This window comes from Mauremys reevesii, linkage group 13 (genome assembly GCF_016161935.1).
Source record: "Mauremys reevesii isolate NIE-2019 linkage group 13, ASM1616193v1, whole genome shotgun sequence".
NCBI classification, from domain to species: Eukaryota; Metazoa; Chordata; order Testudines; family Geoemydidae; genus Mauremys; species Mauremys reevesii.
Genome location: NC_052635.1, coordinates 47,012,270 through 47,038,540, shown reverse-complemented (window position 1 = coordinate 47,038,540; position 26,271 = coordinate 47,012,270). Strand labels below are relative to the sequence as shown.

The 26,271-nt window shown below is 54.1% G+C and overlaps 1 protein-coding gene across 4 annotated transcripts; it reads right to left on the bottom strand.

Annotated features, from left to right (window-relative positions):
* On the bottom strand, nucleotides 1-26,271 carry REM1 (RRAD and GEM like GTPase 1). 4 transcript variants are annotated; one of them, XM_039498738.1, is made up of 14 exons: nucleotides 26,145-26,271; nucleotides 25,346-25,419; nucleotides 24,819-24,945; nucleotides 23,697-23,827; nucleotides 23,052-23,210; nucleotides 22,309-22,408; nucleotides 20,880-21,037; nucleotides 20,651-20,752; nucleotides 19,425-19,511; nucleotides 19,012-19,095; nucleotides 9,725-10,067; nucleotides 8,746-8,828; nucleotides 1,802-2,012; nucleotides 1-1,293 (listed from the first exon to the last, which is right to left on the bottom strand). In XM_039498738.1, exons 2-14 carry the CDS (start codon nucleotides 25,403-25,405, stop codon nucleotides 1,016-1,018), a joined length of 1,923 nt encoding a protein of 640 aa, XP_039354672.1. In that variant the 5' UTR covers nucleotides 25,406-25,419; nucleotides 26,145-26,271; the 3' UTR covers nucleotides 1-1,015. The 4 variants fall into 4 exon arrangements, with proteins under 4 accessions (XP_039354672.1, XP_039354675.1, XP_039354676.1 ...); XM_039498741.1 differs by lacking the exons at nucleotides 19,012-19,095; nucleotides 19,425-19,511; nucleotides 20,651-20,752; ... (5 more) ...; nucleotides 25,346-25,419; nucleotides 26,145-26,271 and adding an exon at nucleotides 11,299-11,573; XM_039498742.1 differs by lacking the exons at nucleotides 19,012-19,095; nucleotides 19,425-19,511; nucleotides 20,651-20,752; ... (5 more) ...; nucleotides 25,346-25,419; nucleotides 26,145-26,271 and adding an exon at nucleotides 10,700-10,818.

Here is a 26,271-nt window from a genome sequence, read left to right as displayed (position 1 = left end):
TTTCCAGATCTGGTTTATTCTGCAAGTCTAGGCGGGTCGTCACCGCGGTCATACAGAGACAACAGAAAAACCTCGATCCTAAAAACACTGTACAAGAGAGAGATGTGGTACAAAACCCCACCACGCCCCCGGCCACGCCCGGCCCCCGGCACTAAGGAACCCTGTCCTTACAGTCCCCAACCCCAGCCAGGAGACAAGCGGGGTCTGGCCACCCCAGACTCCTACCCAAGGAAGATGCTTCTCCATTGCCCTCTTCGCCCCGCCCCCACTGACGTTAATATGCCCAGAGGTGGCAGCGAAACGCCGACATACCATTGCACCTCAGCTCAGGGCCTTCCTGTCTAAGCGATTCCTAGAGTGCCTGTCTGCACAGTATCACAGGCCAGCTGCACTTCTGGCTCCCAGCAGTGTTCAGAGGCAGCTTCCGACCTTGGTGATGGCTTTGTGGACTCCAGCAGAGCCGGTGGCCGTTCTGCCCCTGCTGCATGATCCGAGTGTCCTGCTCAAACCCATCCCTGGCGTTGGCAAAGTCAGACTTGCATTATCTCTAGGCACCAGGGAACACCCCAGAGTCCCCACCCCTCCCTCTCGGGGCGGGCAGCTTCCTCCCCCTCTCCCTTCCATGGGCAAAGACTAGAACATTTCCTGGCACCTGCTAGCACCCTGGAGACCTGCCCTAGCTTCTCCCTGCCCGCCTCCTCTTGCAGGGCTCCAGGCAAGTGGCAGGGCTGGCAGGAGGCACTATTGGGGATTAGGACATTCAGACAATGCAAGGAGTCCTTCCCCATGGGTGTTTTCTGGTGGCTGGTGTCACTTTGGTTCTGAGGCTCCGGTTAGGAAGTCGGCGCCATCTCCTGGGTTATTGCTCCAGATGAGTCTCGTGTCTGCCCTGAAAGGTCCTGTCCACATGCCATGAACAGAGAAGAAAGTTCACACACCCCTATGTACATGGCAGAAAGCCGCTTGGGAGGTCCCTTTACGCATGAGAAGGAAGTGTCTTGTTTTGTGACAGGTCTCAGAGCACGGACAGGTCATGGCAAGACTTGGAGCGAACTTTCAGAGCCACCTTCTTGTTGTTCCTGGCGACCAGTCTGTCCAGGAAGCGCCGGGCCTTCTTGGTGAGGCTCTCTTTGCGCTTGTAGATGGACTTGCGCCTCTCGTTGGCCTCCTTGCTGTCCCGGCGCAGGCGGATCTGGCGCACCACCCCCTCGAAGAGCTCCGTCACGTTGTGCTGGAGAGTGGCAGACGTCTCGATGAACTTGCAATCGAAGACCACGGCGCAGGCCCGGCCCTCTGGGAAGAGAATGGGTTCCAGCCCCACCTGAGTTGGCCGCCAGGACAAAGAGCTCTCTCCAGGCAGAGCCAGGCGGCGCTTTCCGCACAGGGCACGGGACAGGGGAAGCGGCGAACAGTGGGTTATGCCAGGGGAGGCACATGCTCAGGGCAGTAGCTAATGGTTGCAGGGAGAGATGCTGGTGGAAAGGCTGGATTGATGGCAGACTACAGGGGAGGGCAGAGATGGAGGTGACAGGATGGGCTGCTAAAAGAAAGCAGGATGGGTGGTTTGATGGCTGGACAGATGGCTGGCAGATGGACAGAGCGTGGCACTCCTGGATGGACACTCAGCAGAGGAGCGGGTCCCATGGCAATCTCTCGCTGGCCATCTCAGCTAGGTCTGAGGAGCAGCAGCAGCAGGAGACACTAGGCAAGAAGCCTCCCCCTCCCCTCAGTTCCCAGCCCCTGAACAGCTGGCTGGGAACTGTCTCCCGCAGGGTGGGGACAACAGGCCCTGCTCGCTCACCTTCCACTGAGACCTCTCGGCACCGCACCAGGTCCGTCTTGTTCCCCACCAGGATAATGGGGATGTTCTCTGCTTGCCGGGTTCGGCGCAGCTGGATTCTCAGCTCAGAGGCGCTCTCGAAACTCACTCTGTCGGTGACGGAGTAGACAATGACATAGGCATTCCCCACCTGCATGCAGTAATTGTGGAACCGGTTCTCCTCATCCTGGGGCTGCACAGGGAAAGACGGTGTTACTGAGGCACACAGCCATCGTCCACACACACACTCTCCGACGGCAGCCAGACTCAGCGGTGCTGCGGCCAGCTCCCCATGTGCTTCCCAGCACCAGGGTAACCTACACGCTGAGGAGCTGGGAGGAGCGTCAAGTGAAGCTGAAAACTTTAACTTGCACCTTCTGCCTGGCTGGCGGCCTTCCTTACTAAACCCTGCTCTTCCAGCCCTGGGCTGGGAATTACGCAGGTCCGGTTAGGGTATGTTTGCACTGCACCAAGCGGGGATCGCAGCCCGAGTGGCCAGACCTGTGCTGAAAAGAGCCGTGTAGACACAGTGGCCTGTACACGCGCATCGGGGATCCAAGCTATGACCTCTCGAGGTCCCTTCCCGTCCTACCCTTCTAGGATTGCTAGTCGGCATTTAAGCCTGTGCTGCTATGTTTAATCACGCTAGCACGGGTGATGCTAGTGCAGGCGCGTCTAGCTGAGCCACAGTCACACTACGGATTGCGGTGTGGACACCCCCCTAGACTCCAGGAGCCAAATTCAGAGGCAGTAAGTAGGGGCTGGTTGTGAGCCCAAGCCGGTGGGACATGTTGGGGGGAAAGGGGTGGTATGTCCCGCAAGCTTCCACTCAGCTCTTGGCCCAGGGAGCGGGGAAGGAGAGTGCTGCTCGTGGAACGGAGCACCTGGCCTCCCAGCCACAGGCTCTTCCAGACACCCAGCGTGGCGGGGGCTCTGGGAGCGATTCTCCCCAAACGCCTGAGCCCGAGGCTTTCCCACCTGGCGCCATGCGTAGGCGGCTCCTCCAGTGCGTGGGAAACGCTGCCTTGCTAGCATTTTACACAGGCGTAGTGACTAGGGGCCTGCAGGCAGGGAGCAATGCGGGATGCACCCCTTTCACTTGCCCACAATGCACTGCTGCCAAACGTTTACTCTGCCGCGCCCGGCGGTTTTACCAGCTGCTTCCTTCCTCGCTGTACTTGGAATCACTCCGCTCGGATTCAGCCGTGACTGGCCCAACACCCCTTGCTCTTGTCACTCCAGGCCTGCGTTCAGCCCAGGCTGTATCCTGTGGGACCATTCCCTTCCCCCCAGGCCTCTGGAAGACTTTGGTTTTGTTTCCTCGAACCACAGCCCCTTGGTTCTAGAGCTCCACCCGTCCACAGCCTGCCAGCCCGTTGCCTCCCGCATCTCTGGCAGGATGGCATCAGGGCTGGTTTTTCATCTACACCCTCACGCCCCTGGCACGGGAGACCAGCAAGGCTCTCCTGCCGTTCCCATGGGCCCGACACACCATCCCTCACGCTCTTGTTCACCTTGGTAAGCCCTCCACACCTGTGCCTGGGCAGCCTGCCGCCTGCTTCGCCTCGCTGACCCCCCCGCTCCCCTCCTGCTGGGCGCCGGGAGCTGTACATCTATAACCTGCCCTTACGTTCAGGGGTTTTCTCAGCCTGTGAAAACCTTCCCCCCGTCACTGATTGGGGCACATATGGAAGGATGTCCTGGGACCTCAGGGGCACTGGGGTGATTTACACTAGCTGAGGATCTGGCCCTAGAAAAACACACATCCCCATGTTCCCCAGGGGGATAGTTGCAGGGATTTGATCATTGCCCTCCTCTGCAGGTGTCTGACATTCAGGAGGAGGCCAAGGCTGGTGCCCACTCCCATGATTCCTCTACAAGCATCAATTCAGGTGGTGAGAGCAAGTTGGTACCAGCCAGCACCGCTGGACCCCAGCTGCCCCTCCCACTCTCAGCCTGGCAGCCATTCCAGCCTTCCCCCCGCCGGGATTTCTGCTCACTGCTCACCACGGGCAAATCTCGCTGGCGGAAGCGCAGGACCCTGCTTTCTGCAATGGTTCATTAGCTTCGCTGAGATCCGCCCTCTCCCCTCCGCCTTCACTTGACCCACACCTGTGCATTTCCCCATCCATCCCGCAGCCGCTCCCAGCTCCCACGCGCTGGGCCAGCTAGCGGTTAGGGGCTCCTGGCAAAGCCATGAGAAAGGGGACTCCATGGAGTCAGTGGGCTAGTGACTTGGCATGGGAAGAGCCGTATCTTTGCTGCAGTTGGCAGCACTGGGTGCAAACAAGCATTTCCCTCTTGCCTTTAATGGGAAAGGAGGCGGGAACGTGTATAATAAGTGCCCTCCCCAGCTTCCAGGTGGCCTGGATGGCTACCAAGGATGCCAGCCATTGGGGTCGTTGAGTACAAGACAAGGCACCCCCATGTCTGCATCAGAACGGCCGGTCCTCAGCAGCAATGCTGTCTACCAGGACCAACAGAAGAGTCTTCTCTGCTCCCTGCAGGGGTGGGGCTGAGTCTGTGGGCTGAGGCCAAGGTGTGGGGGGGAGAGAAGACAAATCAGCAGGCAGGGTAATGGCGCATCAATCAGTGGGGAACGGGGAGTGCGCTCGAGGTTTACTGACGGATGAGGCCTGCCCCCAGGCTGCCAGCTGGGGCTAGTCGGAGCACTTGGAAGGATGGGTCCCCAGAGAGGGTGCAAGTCGCCAGGTTGTGGCCAGGCCAGGGAGGGGGAAGCAATTCGGCATCCCAGCCCCGGTGCAGGTGGGGCGCGGCCCCCGCTGCCGTCAGCCTGTCCCCATCAGACAGCAGCCCAGGCTCCCGCAGCCTCTGGCCACCCAGCAGACACGTGGCTCAGTCAATAACGTGCAGATTAAAAGCTTCTGGCTTTGGGGGGCGTTTGACACAGTCTCCTCCTCAATCTGTGTCAGCTGCAAATTACAGCCCCAGGGCTCCGCTCCCAAACGCGCAGGCTGCCCAGCCATGCATCTGTGGCAGCCCAGGGCCTGCAAACACCAACGGGGCTTTTGGGGCTCAGGGGGACTCGCCCTCCCATGCCGGAGAAGGAAAAGGGCTTTAAAGGGTTCACAACCGAACCACGGGCTGCAGCACCCTCTGGGGAACACACCCAGCTAGTGACACCCCTGTAAGCCAATAACTCATCAGCAGGGTATTCGTACAGCCCCAGACGCCGGACAGAGCGCTCAGGGGTCTGGGCTCAGGCTGGAATATGAGCCTCTTTCCAATTGCGAACAGCCAGCAAGAGCAGGGGAGCCCATTTACAAGGGAATGGGGGCCTGGAAGGGAAGGGGCTGAAGGATGGGCCAGTGGTTAGGCCTGGCTTCAATTCCCTGCTGTGCCACAGACTTCCTGTGTGACCATGGGCAAGTCACTTACCACCTCTGCATCCATCTGTACACTGGGGTTAAGAGCGCCTCACCGGGGGCTGGGGGGGGGTGTTAAATACATTAACAAGGGTGATGTGGTTTGAGATCTACTGATGAAAAACGCCACATAAGAGCGAGATAATGTCATCAGGCCAGAGCCTCTGGAAGGAAACAGCAGCTTTTAATGCGAGTTTTTAAAATGGGAAGGACTGGGGGGGAGGGGATTTCAGGGGCATTGGGTTCCAGGCTTTTCACTGTGTTCCTAAACAAATTAACTTGACGCTCGGTATCGTCTCACGCGGGGAAATAGCCCTCGGTAGGAAAATGCACTTCAGGGATAGTGGAAATAAATTCAAGTCTTTAAAGCTTTAGGGCCAGATTTTCAGACTGTTTAGACGTACAACTGCGTGTGCAAAAGGTGCATCTAATTTGCATGCAGTTCCCGTGATTAGATGCACAAATTGGGCGTGTCAATCCGCCCCCATTCTGCATGCAGTTGCGGTCCTAAATTCTGTGACAAACCAGCCTGCTGTTCTAGTGCTGGGAAGAGAAGCCAGCTCCACACACAAGGGAGCAAATCTCAGACTGCAGAGATACTGGTCAGCAAAGGTTGCCAGGACTCAGGGGCCTTAGAACCAGTAATGCCAATTTACAGTCAATCTGCTACTTTAGAGGCAGTGCAGAAGACACAGGTGTTACTGACAGGACACTAGGGCTTTTCCAGCGAGTGGTCATGCCACTGCTTCTGGACAAGCTGCACGTGCCGAGAGAGACCCCCAAGCAAAGCGCCAAACTGGGCAACTCTTCTCGGGGTTGCTTGCAAAGCAGGACCCATGAGCCTGCAGCAAACCTCAGCTCCAACCAGTGCAGAGTTCTGGCGACAGCCAGACCCTGACCCAAGCCTCCCAGGGTGGAGCGCGTCTCTACAAACCAGAGAGCCCAGCCACAGCGAGGCAGAGGTAGGGGTTGGGTGGGAGCAAGGTTTGGACCCCAACACTTAGTACCTTGGGGAGAGTTTGCCTTTGGGTTTAGGAAGCTTCATGTAGCAGGAGGCCAAGCCCGTATGAACCAGAAGCAAAAAGGGCTGGCCCAACCCTCCCGTGCCCCACCGCCCATGCCTGGCACAGCTCTGATGCAGACAGAGCTAATGCAGGCAGCAGCTGGCCAGAGGTGCAAAGCAGGGTTCACAGGAATGACATGGAATTAACCCTTTGTTCGTCCACTAAAAACAAAGTGATAAAGAATTGCATTTCTTATTGTATCCCGAGTAAAATACTGACCCACTAGGAAAAGCCTGGCCATAATCACTGCAAGCAGGCCCAGCTGCCCCTGCCCCACCTCTCCCATCCTCATCTGGGTCAGGCTCTCTCATTCTCCCTCTCCCTACGGCTCATTCGGGGCTTGGGGGGTACCACTGACTCACACTCCACGCCAATGCTCTCAGTCACGTGCTGTGTTTCCCGTAGGAGCCATTCCCCGCGCCCCCTTCTGGATTTTAAGGGCAGGACGCTAAGGGGTATCTGCGCCCAGTGCTCCGGACAGAGTGGACAGTGGAAAAGAGGAGCGGCGTTCCCTGCTCGTACCACGTCAGGTGGGAGCGTGGCCATTAGCCCAGTGAGTCTATCCCTTCCCAGATCCCATCAGAGTCCTTGGCCAGAGGGAGCAGGGGCTGCAGGAGATGCTGGGGACTGGATGGACCCCACTGACTTGCCTGAAGATCCAGCTGGCGAAGGGGAAGAGTGCAGGTGGGTCCCAGACCGGCAGCAGAGGGGCCATTTCAATGAAGCTCGGGACCCTCTTGCTGTTACCAGCGAGCGTTGCCCCCAGTTGTGCATCGAAAGCAAAGACCCGGCTGGGGCTGGAAGAGGGGGAACCTTGCTCCTGTCAATCTCCAGTCACTCACAAGCAGGGGCGGAGGGGCAGAGATGCTGCCGGGCACCACGACTGCTGCCTACTAACGCATTCCTTTTAAAGGCTGCATTTCCTCACCCGTCGTTCGCCCAGTCAGCTCCTGCACAGCTAGGAGCCGGCACCACCAGCACCTCCCAGCACACTCAGCCCTGGGGATCTGGCATGTTTCCCTCCTTCTTTCCACCTTCCCCGCTGACGTCTTGGGCCCAGCTCCCGCTGCCTGGCACCTCGTGTCTGCGCTTACGCCAGCACAGCCGTTCTGACCTGGCAGCAGCCTGCACCCCCTTTGCAGGTGCATTAGCAGCTATGCCAGAGGGAAGATGGGAGAATCAGCCCCAAGTGCCTAGCTTGGAGAATCCGCTCTGTGGGGGAGCTGGGGGGACAGGGAGTTGGGTCTGTCCGGAGTCACCCCCACAGAGTTTAAAATCGCCACCTTTTGGAGAGAGAAGCGGACTCAAGCCCTTGCTTCCTCCCACAGCAGTTAACCCCCAGCCTGGGTGGGGGGGGACTCCCGGGGGTGTTAGCTCCTCCCTTGGACACCTGATGAGCCAGTCAGCTGTTCACTGGGGAAGTCACCCTCCTCCCCTTACCAGCTGCTGACCCTGACCCAGCTGCAGCCTCCCACGGGAGCAGCAAGCACAGTCTGCTGGGGATGTCACACAATGGCAAGAGAAGCTCCCCAGAAAGCTAAAGTGGGTCCTGGTGGACGTAGGGTCCAGCAGGAGGGTCTGTCCCTGCAGCCTTGTCTCATGAGCAGGTGGGCACGGAAACACAGCTGGCCATAGATAACAGGACAGAAAATATCACGTTGCCTCTATACAAATCCATGATACGCCCGCATCTTCAATACTGTGTGCAGATGTGGTCGCCCCATCTCAAAAAAGATATATTGGAATTGGAAAAGGTTCAGAAAAGGGCAACAAAAATGATGAGGAGTATGGAACAGCTTCCGTATGAGGAGAGATTAATAAGACTGGGACTTTTCAGCTTGGAAAAGAGACGACTAAGGGGCGATATGACAGAGGTCTATAAAATCATGTCTGTTATAGAGAAAGTAAATAAGGAAGTGTTATTTACGCCTTCTCATAACACATGAACTAGGGGCCACCAAATGAAATTAATAGGCAGCAGGTTTAAAACAAATAAAGGGAAGTATTTCTTCACACAGCACACAGTCAACCTGTGGAACTCCTTGCCAGAGGATATTGCGTAGGCCAAGACAATAACAGGGTTCAAAAAAGAACTAAATAAATTCATGGAGCATAGGTCCATCAATGGGTATTAGCCAGGCTTGGCAGAATGGTGTCCCTAGCCTCTGGCAAACAGAGGCTAGGAATGGGCAACAGGGGATGGATCACTTGATCATTACTTGTTAGGTTCACTCCCTCTGGGGCACCTGGCACTGGTCACTGTCAGTAGACAGGATACTGGGCTAGATGGACCTTTGGTCTGACCCAGTCTGGCCACTCTTATGTTCATACAAGTTCACTGTGGCATTTATAACAGCAACAGACCCTATAATAAATAGCTCCAGTCTAGCAACAGAACCCACTTCATTGAAAAGGTGACACCCTCCCCGCGCCAGACAGCCCTTGGGATTGCCACGCCCCATGCACGCTCCCCTACCCGCCTCTCTGTTTCCCAGGTGTCCATCACCAGCAGCGTGGTCTCCTCCCCATCCACCGACAGGGTGCGTTCGTAGGCATCCTCTGAAACAAGCCAGATGCATCCAGGTCAGCTGGACTCCATGTGCCCAGCAGTGCCTCCAGCCCAGGCCCAGCGCTGCTGAGCTCCAGAGGGAGAGTCTGCTGGCTGCTCAGGCTGGGAGGAGGCAGCACCCCAAGGTGGTGGGTTAAACGCAGGGCATGGAAAACGCAACTGATCCTCTAGGCAGGGAACTAAAGCTACAAAGCAGCCAGCACCATGGAAGGATGTGGGAGAGTGGTGAGGTCCAGGGCGATGCCCTGGCAGAAGCCTGACTACTCTCCTGCCTTAGTGCTTGGAAGGAGAGGGAAGGTGCTGGAGTATCTCACGGCTCTTCCCAGGTTCAGGACTCACTCACCCCTTGCCAGGTTATTTTTTGGTTTGTGGGGAGGCTGATAGGCACCGAGGCTCCAGCAGGCAGCAGGACAACTGGCATTAACTGGACCCAGGCGGCTGACCCCGATGCGTGTCAAAACGAACGATATCCCTCCCACTGAAATCCACAGCTAAGGACCCCCCAGTTTTCAAGGGGGTGCACAGTGTTACCTACAGTAGGTACCTCAGAACTGAGCCCCCGGTGGCTCTTAGCAAGACCCAGCCGTTCCCAAAAGCCAGCTAACTTCCCCCTGCCCAGCCACAGAGATGGGTAACGGCACTGGGGGCTCGTTGCCCACGGGCAGAGGCCGCTCCTCACTGCTAAGAAGTGGCTCTGCCCTGCTCCCAAGCAGTCAGCGCAGCCTCTCCTCTGTGCCCCCTGGCGTGGGTTTACACAGGGCTTCTGCACGCTGTGACCCACTGCCTACACCCCGACCGCTGCACCGCATGGACCTCGAGAGCATTTCATTCTGCAGAGCCCCAGGAAGAGCTGGGCAGCTGCATTTCCCCCAGGGCAGGGCCCTACCTCCCGGCTGTTCCGGCAGGTCCCGCTCTTGGATCCCGGCAAAGAGGTTCACCAAGCTGGTCTTGCCCACACCAGGGTCCCCCAGCAGCACCACGCGATACAAGGATTCCCAGGAGCCGTCGGAGTCGGCTGAGTCCGATGACCAGCTGCTGCACGGTGCGATGGGAGCTTTGTCTCCAGGCTCGAAGGACGAGGAGTAGCCAAGCGAAGGGTGATGGGACTCAATGGGGTTAGGCCTCGGCTCATGGATCCCTGGCCTGGACCGGTGGGAGAGGGGGACCGGGGTGCTGGCCCGTCTGTGCACAGGGCCCTTGCCCCCTTGCTGCGTGTTCAGAGTCATCTTCTGCAAAACAGAAAAGGCCAAGTGACCGGCTTGTGGGAGGAAGTCTGGAGGCGAGCGCTGTGCTGGGGAGCTGGGGGCCCTGGCTGCTTCCCCACCCTGCTCTGGCTGGGATTCTCCAGGGCCAGCCCCACCCCGGCTGCCCTCGAAGTTCGATTACGTTCACCTTAGGTACAGAGGGGATCGTTTTCAGTTCCACGTCTGTTGTCTCCGGACTGGAAGCAGGCCCCGAAGAAACAAACATAAATCATCCCAGTCTCCCAACGCCGCCCCAGCCGCCCTGCACTGTCTCAGCCAAACAACTTTTAAACTGGAAAAAAAAATCTGGAGCCAAAGACTCTTCAAAGCCCGGTGGATCCTGGGTCTTAGCCCATCTCTGCTTCAGCTCCAGAGCAAGGAAGGCAAAAGTGTGTGCGTGGGGGCGGGAGGGGAGGGTCTGATTGCTGCCCCCACCCAGCGCCCTTTCACCCAGCTGGGAGTGGGACACTGTCTGCAGCAAAGGTAGGGTCCCGGCGGCTCGGGAAGGGTTTTATTCGGGCCAGAGGGAAGGAATAAGGGAAAGGCAGAAGGCCAAGAGATCCCGCCCCTGATCCATGTAGGAGAGGGATTGGAAATGTTCCCCTTTCCGATCTCACCTGCTGCAAAGGGGCTGGGTCTAGGGTGGTACCCAGAGCTGCCAGCTTGGCACTGGCCCATTAAAGACCCTGGTCCCTCTGTGTTAGGTAACGTGCTCCCCCGAGCGCTTTCCCCCTGCTGAATTTCAGCCTGGCACCAAAACCCCACGAGACCCGATGCCATGGGGACAGCGGTGCCAACCTCCACGACATGGTGCAAGCCCCATTGTGCCAGCACGGGGCAGGCTCGGGTTGCAGGGGCGATCCCGAGAGGCACAGCGTCCTCCCTGCCGGGCCAAGCGCCCGTGGCCCTGGGTTCGAGGCTCCCCCGAGGGGTCTGGCCCCACCGAATTCCAGGGCGCGGAGGCTCCTTGCACGGATCCCGCTCCGGTCTGGGAGCGGAGCCCGGTCCTGCCGGGGAAAGGGCGGAGCGCAGGAGGGCGCTGGGCCAGGCAGCCGAGGGAGCGGAGCGGGGACCAGCGCGCCCGCGGTGCAGAGTCTCCGGCCGAGGCTGAACGCCGCGAGGGGGCCAGGCCAGCGCGGGTTCCCGGGGGTTCGCTGCGCCCCCGCTCGCGGCCCCCGCAGCAGAAAGTTTCTTCGCAGAACTCAGCCCGGCTCACCTCGGCGCCGGCCCCGCTCCTGCTCCGCGCTCCCCGGCTCACGGGAGCCGCTGTCCGGGGGACCCCGCCCGCCCGCAGCCCGCGGAACCCAACGCCCGGCCGCTGGCGCGCCCCTGCCTCATCGTGTAGCGCCGCCGCCGCCGAGCGCAGGCCTTTAAACCCTGGGAGGTGGAGCCCCCCTCGGCCGGTCCGGGACCCACCCCCTGGCGGGGACCCTCCCCAGCCCGGCCGGCCCGGTGGGTGCCGCTCAGAGCGGGCGGGGTTGGAATCCACTCCCCAAACCCAGCGCCTCCAGGGTCCGCCCCGAACTCCGCCAAGGGAGTCACTGGCCCAGCCCAAGTCTATTGCCCACAGGCTCCAGCCCCGGCTGCCAGGGGTCTGAGCACGTGCCGGGGAGCAGCTGTCTTAGCCCCGTGTCCAGGGGCCCTCAGCCCAAGGCCAGCACCTGAACACCCTGCCCCAGGCTCCAGAGGGGGAGCCCTGTTAGTCTGTATCCACAAAAACAACCAGGAGGCCGGTGGCACCTTAAAGACTGACATTTGTTTGGGCCATAAACTTTGCTGGGTAAAAATCCCACTTTATCAGATGCAATTTGCATCTTGCACCTGAAGAAGTGGGTCTTTACCCACAAAAGCTTATACCCAAATAAATCTGTTAGTCTTTAAGGTGTCACAAGACTCCTCCTGGTTTCTGCCCCAGGCTGAATCCAATGCCCATACCCTCCCCCAGCACCCACGGGTATATGCCCCCCCACCCCAGTCTGAGCCCCCTGTCACGGAGTGTGGGGGAGTTAGGGCCCTGTACCCCCCACTTCCTGCCATTCACCGGGACTCTCAGCCAGCCAGTAAAACAGAAGGTTTATTAGCCGACAGGAACACAGTCCCAAGCAGGGCTGGTAGGTGCAGCCAGGTTCCTCTGGGGCAGGTAGGCTGCCTTCTGTGGCTTGCCTGCGGGAGGTCCGCCGAAGCCACGGGACCAGCAGACACTCCGCAGGCAAGCCGCCGAGGGTAGCCTGCCTGCTGCCCTTGCGGCGCCGGCAGAGCGCTCCCCGCGGCTTGCTGCCCCAAGCACACGCTTGGCGTGCTGGGGCCTGGAGCCCCCCCTGTCTGGGGGGCAAGGATCTTAGACCCCAGACTTCGGGTTCCCTGCCTCTTCCCAGCCAGCCCAAAACTGAAACCAACCCCCACTCCAGCAGGCTCCCCCCCTCCTTCTCCCCCTCTCCCTTTGTCCAGTTTCCCCGACAAAGATGTCAACTGCCCTCCTCCCCCACCCCCCCGTGCAGGTTACAGGTTCAGGTCCTGTCCCTCACCTAAAGTCACCCCCTGCTCTCCCATCCCCCATGCAGACAGCCCCAGTAAAACTAAACGACATTCCCAGGTCAATCCACCCCGCTCCCTGCTGCGTCACACCCCCTGACTTCCACACCCCCGGCTGGATCTCATCACCAGGCCATCCACCTCCACTGCAGCATCCACAGCCCCTGCCTCAGGGACCTGCCCCTCCAGGCCTAATAATCTCAGGGCATCGTTCTAGACACCCCCCACATGACATGATCTAAGGTTACACCTCCAGCACCCAGCAGAGCCCTGACTTTCCCTCCTCTGGAACCTGTTGCCCCAGGCAATTCATACCATCCCTAGGACTGGGGCAACCTCCGCAGCCCAGCAGTGGGCAGAGAGAGAGCCAGGAAATGAAGTGGCCAGACAGGAGGATGATTCCCCAGCCCAGCGTGTGCCAGTCCCCTCGGTGCTCCCTGCACTCTGATCCCCGGGGCTGGGTGGTCGTGTCCATGATCCTGCTGTGTAACAAGGGTCTGTAGATTTGACAGAATACTGCACAACTCGCGCTTTAGCACATCAGACGCCCTCCTGCCACCTTGGCTGCTACCACTCTAAGCACCTTCAGTCTTTCATTTCCCGTCGTTCGTCAATTCACATTCTCAGCCCAACACTGCACTGTCAACACACACCGTGATTCCTGTCTGGTCCCCGCTACGGCGGCGCCCCAGCCAAGGGCTCTCACTTCAGCAGAGCTGGATCAGGCCCCCAGGGACGAATCCCTGTGTAAAGGCCCCACTTTGGGTGCACTAGGGGCTGGTGTCTGGTTCAGGCTGCAGCCCCATTCCAAGCCGCAGGCCTTTCAGATTCCTTACAGGGGAGCTTTCTCCAGGCGTGAAAAAATGGAGCAGCAGCGACTCAGCAGGATTCTTCTTTAGCCTAAGCCACCCTTGGAGGAGATTCTCCTCCCGTGTTTGAAAATCCATCCCCTATCAAATGGTACTTTCCACCTTCCATGGGTGAAACAGCCCATCTACCATGACCCCTTGCTCCACAGAGCAGGCCTGCTCTCCAGGGCTCCTCATTTGCTGCTAGTCGGCAGGGAAACCCCTTCCCCCAGCACTCTGGCTCTGAGTTTTCTATTAATCACTTGACCACCCCTCCCCCAAAATCTTACAAGATATTCATATTTATCTGCTGAGCGGCTGCCACGCTCCATCTAGTGGCAGACTGAATAACGACAGACGCTATGGCTATTTCACCAAGTAAGGAGTGGGACTTTGCACTTTTAGAGCACTTTTCCTCCACCAATCACAGAGCACTTGAGAGGAACCGGGAAGTTTCACTGCCCTAACCTCACCCCCACACCTCCAGCAGTGAGCTTTGAGTGGTGCCTGGGAAATCTCATTATGGGAAAGGAGGCAGGCTCACAGCTTACAGGGATGGGGCTTGAGGAGTACGCAGTACCTAGTACCTAGAGCTGTGTCATCAAGGCTGTGAGGTTACATTTATGAGTGGCTGTAGCCTGTAAGCACTTTGAGAGCCCTGCTTGATACATATTACTGAAGTGAAAAGTGCTCGAGTTTTTGACAAATAATAAAAGGTGTCCAGAGATTTATTCTGACAGGATAAAACTTCAGTTAAATTAAAGACCCACTGAATTTTTATTTCAAAATGTAGATTGAAAGTTGCAGGTTAAACATGCTACACAGTTCTCCATCAACTGGTAGACTTCCCCGACTGAATAGTGTCAGAACCATTCAACCGTAAGCAAGACGCAACTGGGATGGGATGGACTGTCACGCCTGCTGCTAGGAACTGCAAGCATTTGTACAGAACACTGGAAGTGGAAGATCCTGATCCTGTGTCACCATTCTGTCCCCCTGAACTGACATCTGCTATAGCAGATACAATTGTTCTGACAGGCAGCTGCTGGAGGGCACTTAGTGACAGCTCCTCATTGTTCCATTATTAAAGATCTCATCCTCGGTCTGGGCTTCAGCTCATCAGAAATCAAAATATCGATAAAATATCTTGTACAAAGCAGTTTCACTGGGAAGGATAAAAATGCCAAATTGGTTCTGCTAGAACTCCCCTGGGCTTCAGGAGACTTATACCCAGAATTAATCTGACCAAGCGGAACTGTGATGTTTTACCAGTAATTGGCTGACACCAATGACACGTGGTAGCGCTGTAAGAATGTGAGACTGGGGAAGGGCTGTTGACAATAGTGACACCTCATCAACAAGCCCGTTTTGGATCACACCTGGCTGCTTTAATAGAATTTTGCACCTTCTAGCGAGATGGCAGTTTTCTGGCTTTTACCCAGCTTGGATCTGGCATGACGATGACACAATGAGTCCTGCATATTGTTCTGTGATGGAACTTACTTGTCCTGACAAAACAAAAGCGGCGCAGAGCAGAACTTCCTGAGAACTGGGCTGGTTTGGAGAACTTGTCCATGAAGAGGGGGTGATTTGTTGTGCAGCTCCCCATCCTGTTCTTGGCCCAGCTGGTTCTATGATGACATAGCTCTGTGGGCAAGGCCTGGCTCATCCACCCACCTTTCCACTTCAGGTCCAAAGCTTCTGGGACTAAATGAAACCCTTCTCCTCTAAGGGGATATTGAGAACAATCTCTGTATCTGGCAGGCATCTGAGCAGAGAGAGGAGAGAGCGATAAGGAGAAAGTCAAACCATAGCCAAGGAAACAAGAACTCTGCCTCAATTCAGATCGAGTGAGTGTTTGGGAGTGAGGTGGTGGGGAAGAGAAATCCTGGTGCAATCAGGGCCAGAAACACATGACACTTCTCAGACATGTGGTACAGCCAAAACGGTAACTCAAGGGCCTGGACATCCCTTGTCCACCACTCTTACACCCTTCGCTATTAGAGGGTGGGAGGAGGGGTAGGACCAGAACCCCAGACTTGCTAGAGGACAGCAGCCCTTTAAAGCCATATTGGGTTCTCGTGCATGAGCCAGAGCCCAGCCCAGCGACCCAGCCCACAGCAGCAGTGCTATACGTTAGCTCTGACTCACCCTGCAGAGCCCATTCTGGCATTAACCAGACTGGCCATCTCCCCTCTTCCGATGGGAGCAGGGCCGGCTCCAGACCCCAGCGCGCCAAGTGCGTGCTTGGGGCGGCATGCCGGGGGGGGCGCTCTGCCTGTCGCCGGGAGGGCAGCAGGTGGCTCCGGTGGACCCTCCGCAGGCACGTCTGCAGGAGGTCCACCGGAGCCGCGGGACCGGCGACCGGCAGAGCGCCCCCCGCAGCGTGCTGCCGTGCTTGGGGCGGCGAAATTGCTAGAGCCGCCCCTGGATGGGAGGATCACACATTGTAAATCGAAGCCTGAGCCCTGTTGCATAGCTACTTCCTAGACAGCATGCACAGGATAACCGAGCCCTAATCAGATGGCGGCAGTGGGTTTATGAAAACAGAACAATGTATTTAGCTGTGACTCTCCTTCAAGCCCAACAGACAAACGCAGAGGGAAAAAGCTTCACAGCAGCAGGGCCTTGTTAGTTACATCCACTCTCCAGCACACAGTGGGAGAAATGCAGTAAGATGAAATGTGACCACTAGTTTGTGTATCAACATCCTCATTAATTCTGGTTCTGTTCTGTGACACCTTCAATCCAGGCTTCTGTGACAGCTGGGAAAAGCTCAATGAATGACACCCCATGGCACTCAGAGGAGGTACATTTTAAAGATGGAGAAACTGAAGCCCAGAGGGGTAAATCGCCTGATTTCCAGAAGGTCTGAACACCCACAATGCCCGTGGACTTCCCACACTGAGAAATCAGGCCCCACATGACTTGCCAAATGTCATACAATGAGTCCGTGGCAGAGCCACGAATAGCTTCCCAAGTCTGCTGACTCCCAGCCATCTCTCACCTTCCTTGCTGACTAGGCTGCAACACTGATTGTGCACAAAAGGTGGACTTGTTCAGCTGTATTTCGGCAAAGCAGAGGCAGGGAATGGAGGGCGAGAGGAAAGAAGTAACGTGGTTTTCCATAACAAAAATGAGTATGGAAAGGGAGGGACCCCCTCCAGCCTCCTCCCAGATCTCGCGTCCTGTGATACTATAGGCATGTTACTAAAAATCCAACACTGCCTATGATCAGTTTCTGCTCTGCTGCTGCTAGCGGGGGGGAGAGACAGCCTCTGCACCGCACTTTCCCCAACTCTCCCAGCTTTTTGTGGGCTGAACACAACTTTGCTTCTTCAGCGTCTCAGGGAAACCAATGGGCTAATCTAAGAAAACCAGCGCATTGCGAAGTCATGTGAAAAGTGTAAGGGAGGTCAGTGGGAAATGTCTGTGGAGGAAATCGTGGTGAGAGCTCTGGCAAGGCACCCAGGCTGGCAGGGCTGTGTAATCACCAAATGCCTGACTTCTGATGCTGCAGAAACTTTCCCACTTGGCCTTTCTTCTATTTTTAAACCTTTCCCAGTCACACAGTCACCCCAGCTCTGCAATCTGTCAGGACTAATTAATTCTCCATTTTATCCTGCTTTTATCTGGAAGAAATTAAGTTACGCTAATATATCACAAGGCCGTTCAACTCTCCCCAACTTCCTGACATGTTGCAGGCTTTCCTTCTGCTTCGCACCAGGCCTCCAAACTTCTGCAGTTAGACCAGGTCAAAGGACAGTCTTCTGCTTAAAACACGGGACTTGGAGTCAGGGAATCTGGCCCTATGATTGGCTTGGTCACAGACTTATGGCCTGGGTTTCTGGAAATCACGGAGGACCTGGTTTGCATATAGTTGATGTGAATAATCTGTGTATGCAAAATGGGGGGAAACTGCAGGACTAATCTGCCTATAAAATTACTTTATGTGCAAAAATGGGGAAGCTAGAGGTGAAAAATCAGTGAGATTCACAGTTTGTGCACACACTCACTTTGCACACACAACTGCAATAAACGCACCGGCAAACAGCAAACAATTTCACATGCATTTTGCACACCTACAAGTTTAGACTGGCTGACATTCAAGACCTTAACCTCTTTGGGCCAAACGTTACCCTGGCTTACACCCTAACTGAAGTCAATAACCAATCAAGACCAATGGCCATTTGTAATGTCACTTGGCACTCGTTAATCACGTTTCTATTTTAAACGGCATTGCATTTCCTTTAGATATGGTGGATCTGTGTGTATTTGGTGTGCAGTCAATCACAATCTGAGGTGTTATCACAATTGCTCTTTGTATCAACTGCACCCCAGTAGGTATTTGTGGGAGTAGTTTCAGGGCAGGTTAGTGCATCTCTCTCTGTTTTATGTTTCGAGCCCACAATCTTAGCCAACCTTTTCCATTGTTCCTGGAAGTTAGAAGCCAGGATATCTGTGAATGAGCTGGCAGGGCATCCTGCACATTGATGCACAGAAACTCAATGCTGAAAGCAATCAGCCACCAGTGAACTGGGACCGGGGAGGGAGCAAAGAGGAGAAATGAGATTTGGCTTTTTGCAACTCTCATCTGCCTTTGAAACCTCTTTAATATAGTAGGAAAATGGCTGACTTATCTTTTTTCACCCAGTATTTTGGGGGGGAATTTACTGTGGCTGTTCGAAAAGTGACTTTAGATAACCTGTGCATTCTCTGACAACTAGTCTTTTGGGACCGACATGGCTATGAATACGCTACATACAATGAGCCTTTTGGGAAGGCCTGTTGGTCCCTCGGAGCCTTAGTTTTCCCAACTGTAAAATGAGAACAGAGTACTTCCTTATTGTGCATCACAGGAGGCTTGTAAAGCTTTATGAATCCTCACAATCCCCTAGCGGGGAAACTGAGGCACAGAAACAGGAAGTGACTTACCCAACAAATCAGTATCAGTGCTAGCCCTTCCTAGGTACTACTCCTGTGCTCAGGCCATTAGGCCATGCACTTCCTTTCCCCAGTTGGATCTCAAGCTGCAGTGGAGGAGGTTTAGGTTGGATATTAGGAAAAACTTTTTCACTAGGAGGGTGGTGAAGCACTGGAAGGGGTTACCTAGGGAGGTGGTGGAATCTCCTTCCTTAGAGGTTTTTAAGGTCAGGCTTGATAAAGCCCTGGCTGGGATGATTTAGTTGGGGATTGGTCCTGCTTTGAGCAGGGGGTTGGACTAGATACCTCCTGAGGTCCCTTCCAACCCTGAGATTCTATGATTCTATGATCCAATATTATAATTAGGTTTACGTTTTATGGTGAGGTGCATCGTTTACCTTTGAAGACTGTGCAAATAGCTGGCTTGCGTTTCTTAACACAGGCTGCAAAGGCATTCTGAGGACAGATTAACTCCCAGTGCACCAAGCAGAGGGCGACCTATGAATACTCACGTTGAAGCTGGTGTCAGAAGGGCCTGTGGCGTGTTGTTCAATAAACTCTACTGCTTAGGAGATAAATGCAGGGACCTACTTGGGCCTGCGGAGCAGGACGTCGGTAAAGATCACCTCTCTCGGGTCTCTCACGGTCCAGCGAAGTGTCACAATGCTCTTTCGGAGCTCTGTGATTTCTTCCAACAGCGTGTGAATGACCTGAAAGAATTAAACCTGTGAGACTGCTCTTTAAAAACACCTAGATGAGGAGAGCACAAAGGTACCAGAGAAGCTAGAGAAGACTTGCCAGGGCATCAGTCCATTCTCACAAAGCCAGGGCCGGAGCATTCCCCACCATACACTCTGCAGTGAGCCAGGGGAATCCCTGCTGTGCGCCTCAACATCCTAGGTGGGCCCTAATAGTCCACTGGTTCCACTGGAAACTGAATGGCACAGCCACTGTACTGGAGACCCAGCAACAAAGGGGTTAATACTCACTAGGCCAACCCCCCTGCTGCTCCAGGCTATTTCCTCCCAAACCTGCTCACCTTCTTTTGCATTTGGATTTCATTCCTGAGTATCCGATTGTTGAGAGCCATCTGCTTCAGCCCCTCCTGATAGAGAAACGCCTTGTCCTGCACAGATAGAACAAATACACCAGCTGAAGTAAAAGACCAGACAGTAAATCCCAATACCCGTCTGGGCCAGAAGAGAAGCAGAAAGTAGCTGAAGAGGGCTGCAGCAATCACAAACAGGATTGCTGTCCATGGCTCTCTTTGAGCTAACAGGCTCAGAAGAACGGCTTCACAGCTTCAGTGGGAGGAAAAAGGGATGCGGTCTCTCAGGGTTTTGGTTGTTCAAAACCCTGTACTTTAGAGCAACTGGGTATAATTTATTTCTACAATGCAACCCACAATGACAGGTATGACACCCTGCCACTTGCAGACCCTAGGGATGATCCAGTCGTATTTGCCATGTCTATAGTAACTGGTGAACTCCTCCTTTAAGAAATGCATGCTGGGACAAATTCTGGGGCCATCATCTCCTCAATACCCAATGAGATCACACTGTGCTGAATATAGGACTAGGAGTCTAATTCCAGGTGCACGCACAGACTAGCTATATGGCCTTGGGCAAGCCACATCACCCTTGCTTACAGATTCATCTGTGAAATGGGAATACTGATATTTTCCACCTCACCAGGCTGTGGTGAGGGTTCCTTTCTGTTTGCACAGAAGTCTTAAGTACTACCACATAAACAGCAATTGTGCAACAGAAGTTTCCTGTATCTTCTGAAGGGACAATAAAGTCTCATACTTTCAGTACTGTGTGTATTTGTGTGCTTAATGTGCTTATGCAATTACTGCAAATGTGTGCGCAATCTCGGTAACTGTGCACACAAGTGACTAGTTAAACATCTATCTAAATAACATCAGTTCAATGTAATTCATTCCCTCTAATTGTGTGTGCAAATACCCATGCATGATTCTGAAAATATTGCAACATGCAAGCCTGCAATTGCAATTGCGAAATCCAGCTCTGTACCTACAGCTCCCTGCTACTCTAAAGAAAAGCTCCAGGTATCAACTAAGCTGGAGGAAGAAGTTCACTGTTATACCCTTGCATGTCCTCTGTACCACAGTGTCACTGGTGGGCCAAATCTGAAACCCCCTAGCCCTACATGGCAGCTCCCAGTAGCAGTCTACTTGGCAGGGTAGTCCATTATCTTTCTCACTGACTTTCAAGCATGCAAAGACACATGCAATCCACTAACCTTTGCAACAGCCTGTAATATCTCCTCCTTCTCATCTTGCACCTTCTTTTCCAGTTGCTGCATTACTGTTTTGGCCAGATCTTCTATATCTTCCATTTCGTCCTGAGAATTACAGGGATGGGTGGCAGGGAAATAACAGGATTATTAAGCAAGTGAACATCTGATTGCCTTGGTCCCATCCCTTCTCTTTACACACAGGGATAACATAGGTTAGGAGAGGTCTCTTTACCTGCTGTTCTTCCTTCAGGTTTCGGATGTTGCGATGTATAAAGGCTATCTGGACGGCTTTCACCGGGTACTCCTTGTCCATGTATGTTCGTAAAACATTGAGCTCTTCCTGGAGCATTTGCACCTTGGTGTTCATGTGATCCACCTGATGTTCTAGTTCTGATTAAAAGGCCAAGATAGAAAGTTAAGCCACAGAGACTCCTAAACCCCCTCTCTACCGAGTCTCCTGTTCAGTGGAGCCAAGGAAACTTTTGTTCTTCTGAAATAGAACCTTCTCTTTATGATGGTTAAATATTATGTTAGCCTAGTAGCCATGACTAGAAACACAGGAACTGCCAGAGTGAATCAGACCAGTGGCCCATCTAATCCACTATCCCGTCTCTGACAGTGGCCAGTACCAGATGTTTTCAAAGAAGGTGCAAGAATATGGAATAACTTGCCCATAGGGGAAGTCTCTTTCTAACCCCATCAGTTAGTGGTTGGTTCTGCCGTTGTAAGGTTTATATCCCTTCCAAACATTTTTTACAGGAGTTGACTAAGAGGGAATGTCCTGTGACAGATATTGCAACTGCATGCACTACCCCATGTTGTATTAAGTGTATGATTAGTTTGTGTATCACTGTGGCCAGGAATTGTGTGCAACTCCAGTAGGGAAAGGTTACTTTTAGCTCCACCAGAAATTAAGGGGGCGGGGGGGGAATGATTAAGGTGAATCACTCAGGTTGTTAACACCTCCAGAGAGGTACCAACTGGGGAGGCTTGTCCATACTGGTTCAAACTGGATTTTCCAGAGACCAACAGACAAAGAAAGGGCTTTTGGCATGAAAAGACTGTTTAAACTGACTCAGGGAAAGACTTTGGCCTACAAGGGCACCATAAGATTAATGGGGGACTCCTGGAATGTTTTAGGTGAGTTCAACTCTAGTGATTGAATGAATGATGTTTACTCTATAAATGCTTTTACTTTAAGAATAAATGTGCTTGCTTATGAAGAGCTGTGTAGTAACTTGTAACTGCTGGCAATATACTGTTCATAGCCCACGGAGAGAAAGCAACACACAGGGGCTGGCCATCAGGCACACTAGCCTGCTGGGGATATCACCGAGTAAGGCAAGGAGCTGTGCAGCTTTAAAACCCCAGTTAGAAGGGAGTGGGACAAAGGTCCCTACCCAGAGACAGGTAGCAGCTGGAGTCCTAAGACCTGGCTGGGAACTCCTCGAGTGGACCACGGAGGGGGAATACAGATGCAGTTGCCCTGAAACTGTGACAGTCCCCATATACCAAAACTAATTGATTATCTTTAGGAAACCTAACCATTTGACGTTCACAACACCAAACTGGCATTTATAATCAATGAAATGAGGAGTACTGGACAATAGGGTTGCATGTACTATATTGATATTAGCTTAATGTAAACTATCCATTCTTACTCCTCAGGTTCTTTTCCACCATTTTTTCTGTTTCTTGGAGTTCTGCTCTTGCTATGCCAACTTGGTTCTGATTGGAGTCCCGAAGGGTCGAGATGACTGTCTATAGAGAGAGAAATCTAGTCACTGATTGCTGTATGCTACTGACAGACTATGAAGTGTCTAGCTGCAGGCTTCCTAATGCACCTCTCACCATGGTATTTATTGATCCCACTAATAGCATGATGGAGTGAACTGCATGGTGCCAAGGCAGCACAGCTGCAAGCACAGGAGAGCTGCTCTTGGGAGTGACTTTGTGCTTCCACCTCATGAGCCAGTCAAGGTCAAGCACTTCATGGAGGGGGCATGTTCAAGGTACTAGGAGAGGGTGAAAGTTGTCACTTACTACACTGTTGCTTCCTCATCAGAAAATCTGGCAGCAGCATTGCCTTTGGGATTGGCAAAGCAGCTGCTGCACACACTCCATGGCTGTATCTGCATTAGACGGGATGCTTAAGAGGAGGCAGCATGATGCAGGTAGCTGGAGCATCTTTGGCTGCTGGGGGGCAGAGCCCAGTAGTATATAAACTGTGTAAAACAGAATGCTGCAGAGGAGCTCAGGGCACAGGACTGTTCCCCCTTACCACTAGCGACGGGCTGTGTAATCACCACACAAGAGCTTGAACCTGCTCGAGTGGGATTAGAAGGAGCTGGGATTATGTTGGGATTCTACTCATCTGACTTCACTGGCCACACCTAAGCCTCACCCCAAACATCTCATACTGCTGCAGCAGGTCTCTGGCATGCTTGGCAGTACTGGCATCTGTCTGCTGAATGTCCTGGGCCAGTCTCCTGTTGGTCTCTACAAGGGTGGTGCTGTGATGCTTCAGCTCATTTAGGGACTTTCTCTTCGACTTAGTCAGTTTCTGAAAGAATTTATGAATGAAAGATTTACAGATGTGTTCCACCTGCCATCCCAATGACATTCCTGTTAATTAATAATGATATCATCCTTGATTTACTTTGGCACCACAAAACCACCCAATAAAACTCAATCTTTTTTGCTAAATCACATCACACCAACTCCCCCAACACATCCCTGCATCCACCTTCTTCACTGGCCAGCTGCTCTATCACTACATTCTTCCTCTAGCTCCTCCCAGCACCTTGGGCCTGATTCTCCATTGCTCAGCACCTTGTGGAGTCATCTGCATGAGCACAACGGGAGCGTCAAATTGGTGCATGTGTCCAAATCAGAATAGCAGGTCTTTGACATCCACTTTGCATGAGTGTAAATGAGATAATCAGGCCACTAGTTTTTTCCCTCTCTTGGGACAACCCTGAATAAACTGAATGGTCTGCACCAGCCTCCCTATAAATAAATCACGGCACTGGACATTTGCTTCACACACCTTAATAATTTTGATGTTCTCCAAGCTTTTAGTTACATCAGTCTCCTTTGCTGAGGTTTTCTGCTGACCAAATCTGGGATTCAGAGAGGATGCTGTCTTTGAAGGCAAGGATGAACTGGGACTGAATAGAACTGGTAAAACAGAAAATGCTCTGCACTTATTAAACTGTCCAGTTTTAACACATGACAGGAATTGAATACACTTGCCATGTGTAGTTGAGGGATATGCTGTATAAGTAGGAGTATTGCCAGCAGATCAAGGGACATGATCATTCCCCTCTATTCAGCACCACTGGTGAGGCCTCATCTGGAGTAGTGTGTCCAGTTTTGGGCCCCACACTACAAGGATGTGGAAAAATTGGAAAGAGTCCAGTGGAGGGCAACAAAAATGATTAGGGGGCTGGAGCACATGACTTATGAGGAGAGGCTCAGGGAACTGGGATTGTTTAGTCTGCAGAAGAGAAGAATGAGGGGGGATTTGATAGCTGCTTTCAACTACCTGAAAGGGGGTTCCAAAGAGGATGGATCTAGACTGTTCTCAGTGGTAGCAGATGACAGAACAAGGAGTAATGGGCTCAAGTTGCAGTGGGGGAGGTTTAGGTTGGACATTAGGAAGAACTTTTTCACTAGGAGGGTGATGAAGCACTGGAATGGGTTATCTAGGGAGGTGGTGGACTCTCCTTCCTTAGAGGTTTTTAAGGCCCGGCTTGACAAAGCCCTGGTTGGGATGATTAATTGGGGATTGGTCCTGCTTTGAGCAGGGGGTTGGACTAGATGACCTCCTGAGATCCTTCCAACCCTGATATTCTATGATTCTATAACATTTAGGAACGCCAGCCACAGGGAGTTTCTAATTCCTGCAGACCCAGGGGAGGTAACTTCAAGCAATGGTATAGGAGCACTGAATGTAAGCGGCTCACAGGTCTCCAGTCCTGGCACATTTATTCTCAGCCTTTCCCAGCAGGAGTCACTGCAGAGAATGGTGAAGCTATACTGGCTTTGGGGAAATTCTCAGCTCCTCTGGGCTGAAGCCCTCCCAGCAGGAAGCACTGTTGGGACTGCAAGAGAGGACACTGGTGGGCGGTGACATGCCATAGAGTACAGAAATAGAATCTCTGCCAACCTGACCGCTTGTCTTTCTGGCAGCCAGCGGAGCGCCCTTCGCTTTTCTTGTCCTCACTTGGTGATGCGATAGGTGGCAAAGCTGGTTTCTTCTTTTTTGCTTCTACCCTCTGCCACTTGCTGTAATCCTAAACTCAGCAGAAGGCACAAACAAGACGCTTACAGTGTCATGGGAGGTTTATGGGTGGTCTTCACTACAATTCGAACTTCCCCATCCTATTCCTGAAGGGAGTCTGGGAAGGAACCTCTCCACTGTGGCAGAGGGCTGAGCACCATTTGGGCAACACTCCGTTCAGGCCTTCTATCAGTGCTAGTTTGCTAGCATATCTGATAGGGCCAGTCAAACATGTGCTTACATTCAAATGGCAGCCATCCACCTCCCAGCCCCTAACCCTTCCTTCACCACAAGAGGCATGGGGAGAGGCACAGTACAGGGTCTATTTATGCACTTCTAAAGCCCCCATCACCATGGTGTCCTGGCTCCAGCCCCCAGAGGAGTCCAGTTAAAGTGCCATTAGGGTAACTTACTATTGTCCCATATTTATTAGTTACGTTTTGTGCCAGGGTGTTCAGGACCTTTGCAGCCATCTCTGGGGGCGGCTCTGGAAGAAAAGCAGGAGACGCTAGCCAGGTGGCTAACCCAAAGGTGACTTTATAATTCCTGCAGACCCAGGGGAGGTAACGTCAAGCAATGGTATAGGAGCACTGAATGTAAGCAGCTCACAGGTCTCCAGTCCTGGCACATTTATTCTCAGCCTTTCCCAGCAGGAGTCACTGCAGAGAATGGCGAAGCTAAACTGGCTTTGGGGCAACTCTCAGCTCCTCCGGGCTCAAGCCCTCCCAGCAGGAAGCACTGTTGGGACGGCAAGAGGGGACACTGGTGGGTGGGCAGTGACGTGCCATATAGCCATGCAGACAAGTGAACTAGACACCATCCTGGGGTCCCCCCAGCACCCCCCAGGAGCCAGAGCCCATCTAGGGGACCAACGTGGGGTCCCCCAACGCCCCCTTGGAGGAGCCAGAGACCAACCTGGGGTCCCCCCAGCACCCTCCACCCCGGGAGCCAGAGACTATACTGGGGTCCCCCAGCCCCGCTCCGGGAGCCAGAGCCCATCTCAAGGACCAATCAGGGGTCCCCCCAACACCCCCTGGGGGGAACCAGAGACCATCCTGGGGTCCCCCCAGGAGCCAGAGCCCATCTCAGGGACCAATCAGGGGTCCTCCAATTCCCCCCCCGGGGGGGAGCCAGAGACTATACTGGGGTCCCCCCAGCACCCCCCGGGAGCCAGAGCCCACCCCGCGTCTCCAAGCCCCGCCCCCTCCGTGCCTGTTCTCGCCCCGGGCGCCCGCTCCCGGCTGGCTCCTCTCCGGGGCTTCTGCGCCTCGTAGCAGCCGGGGCGGCGCGGAGCGGCGGGTCTCCATGGGGACGGGACGGAGGCGGCGTACGGTCCCCG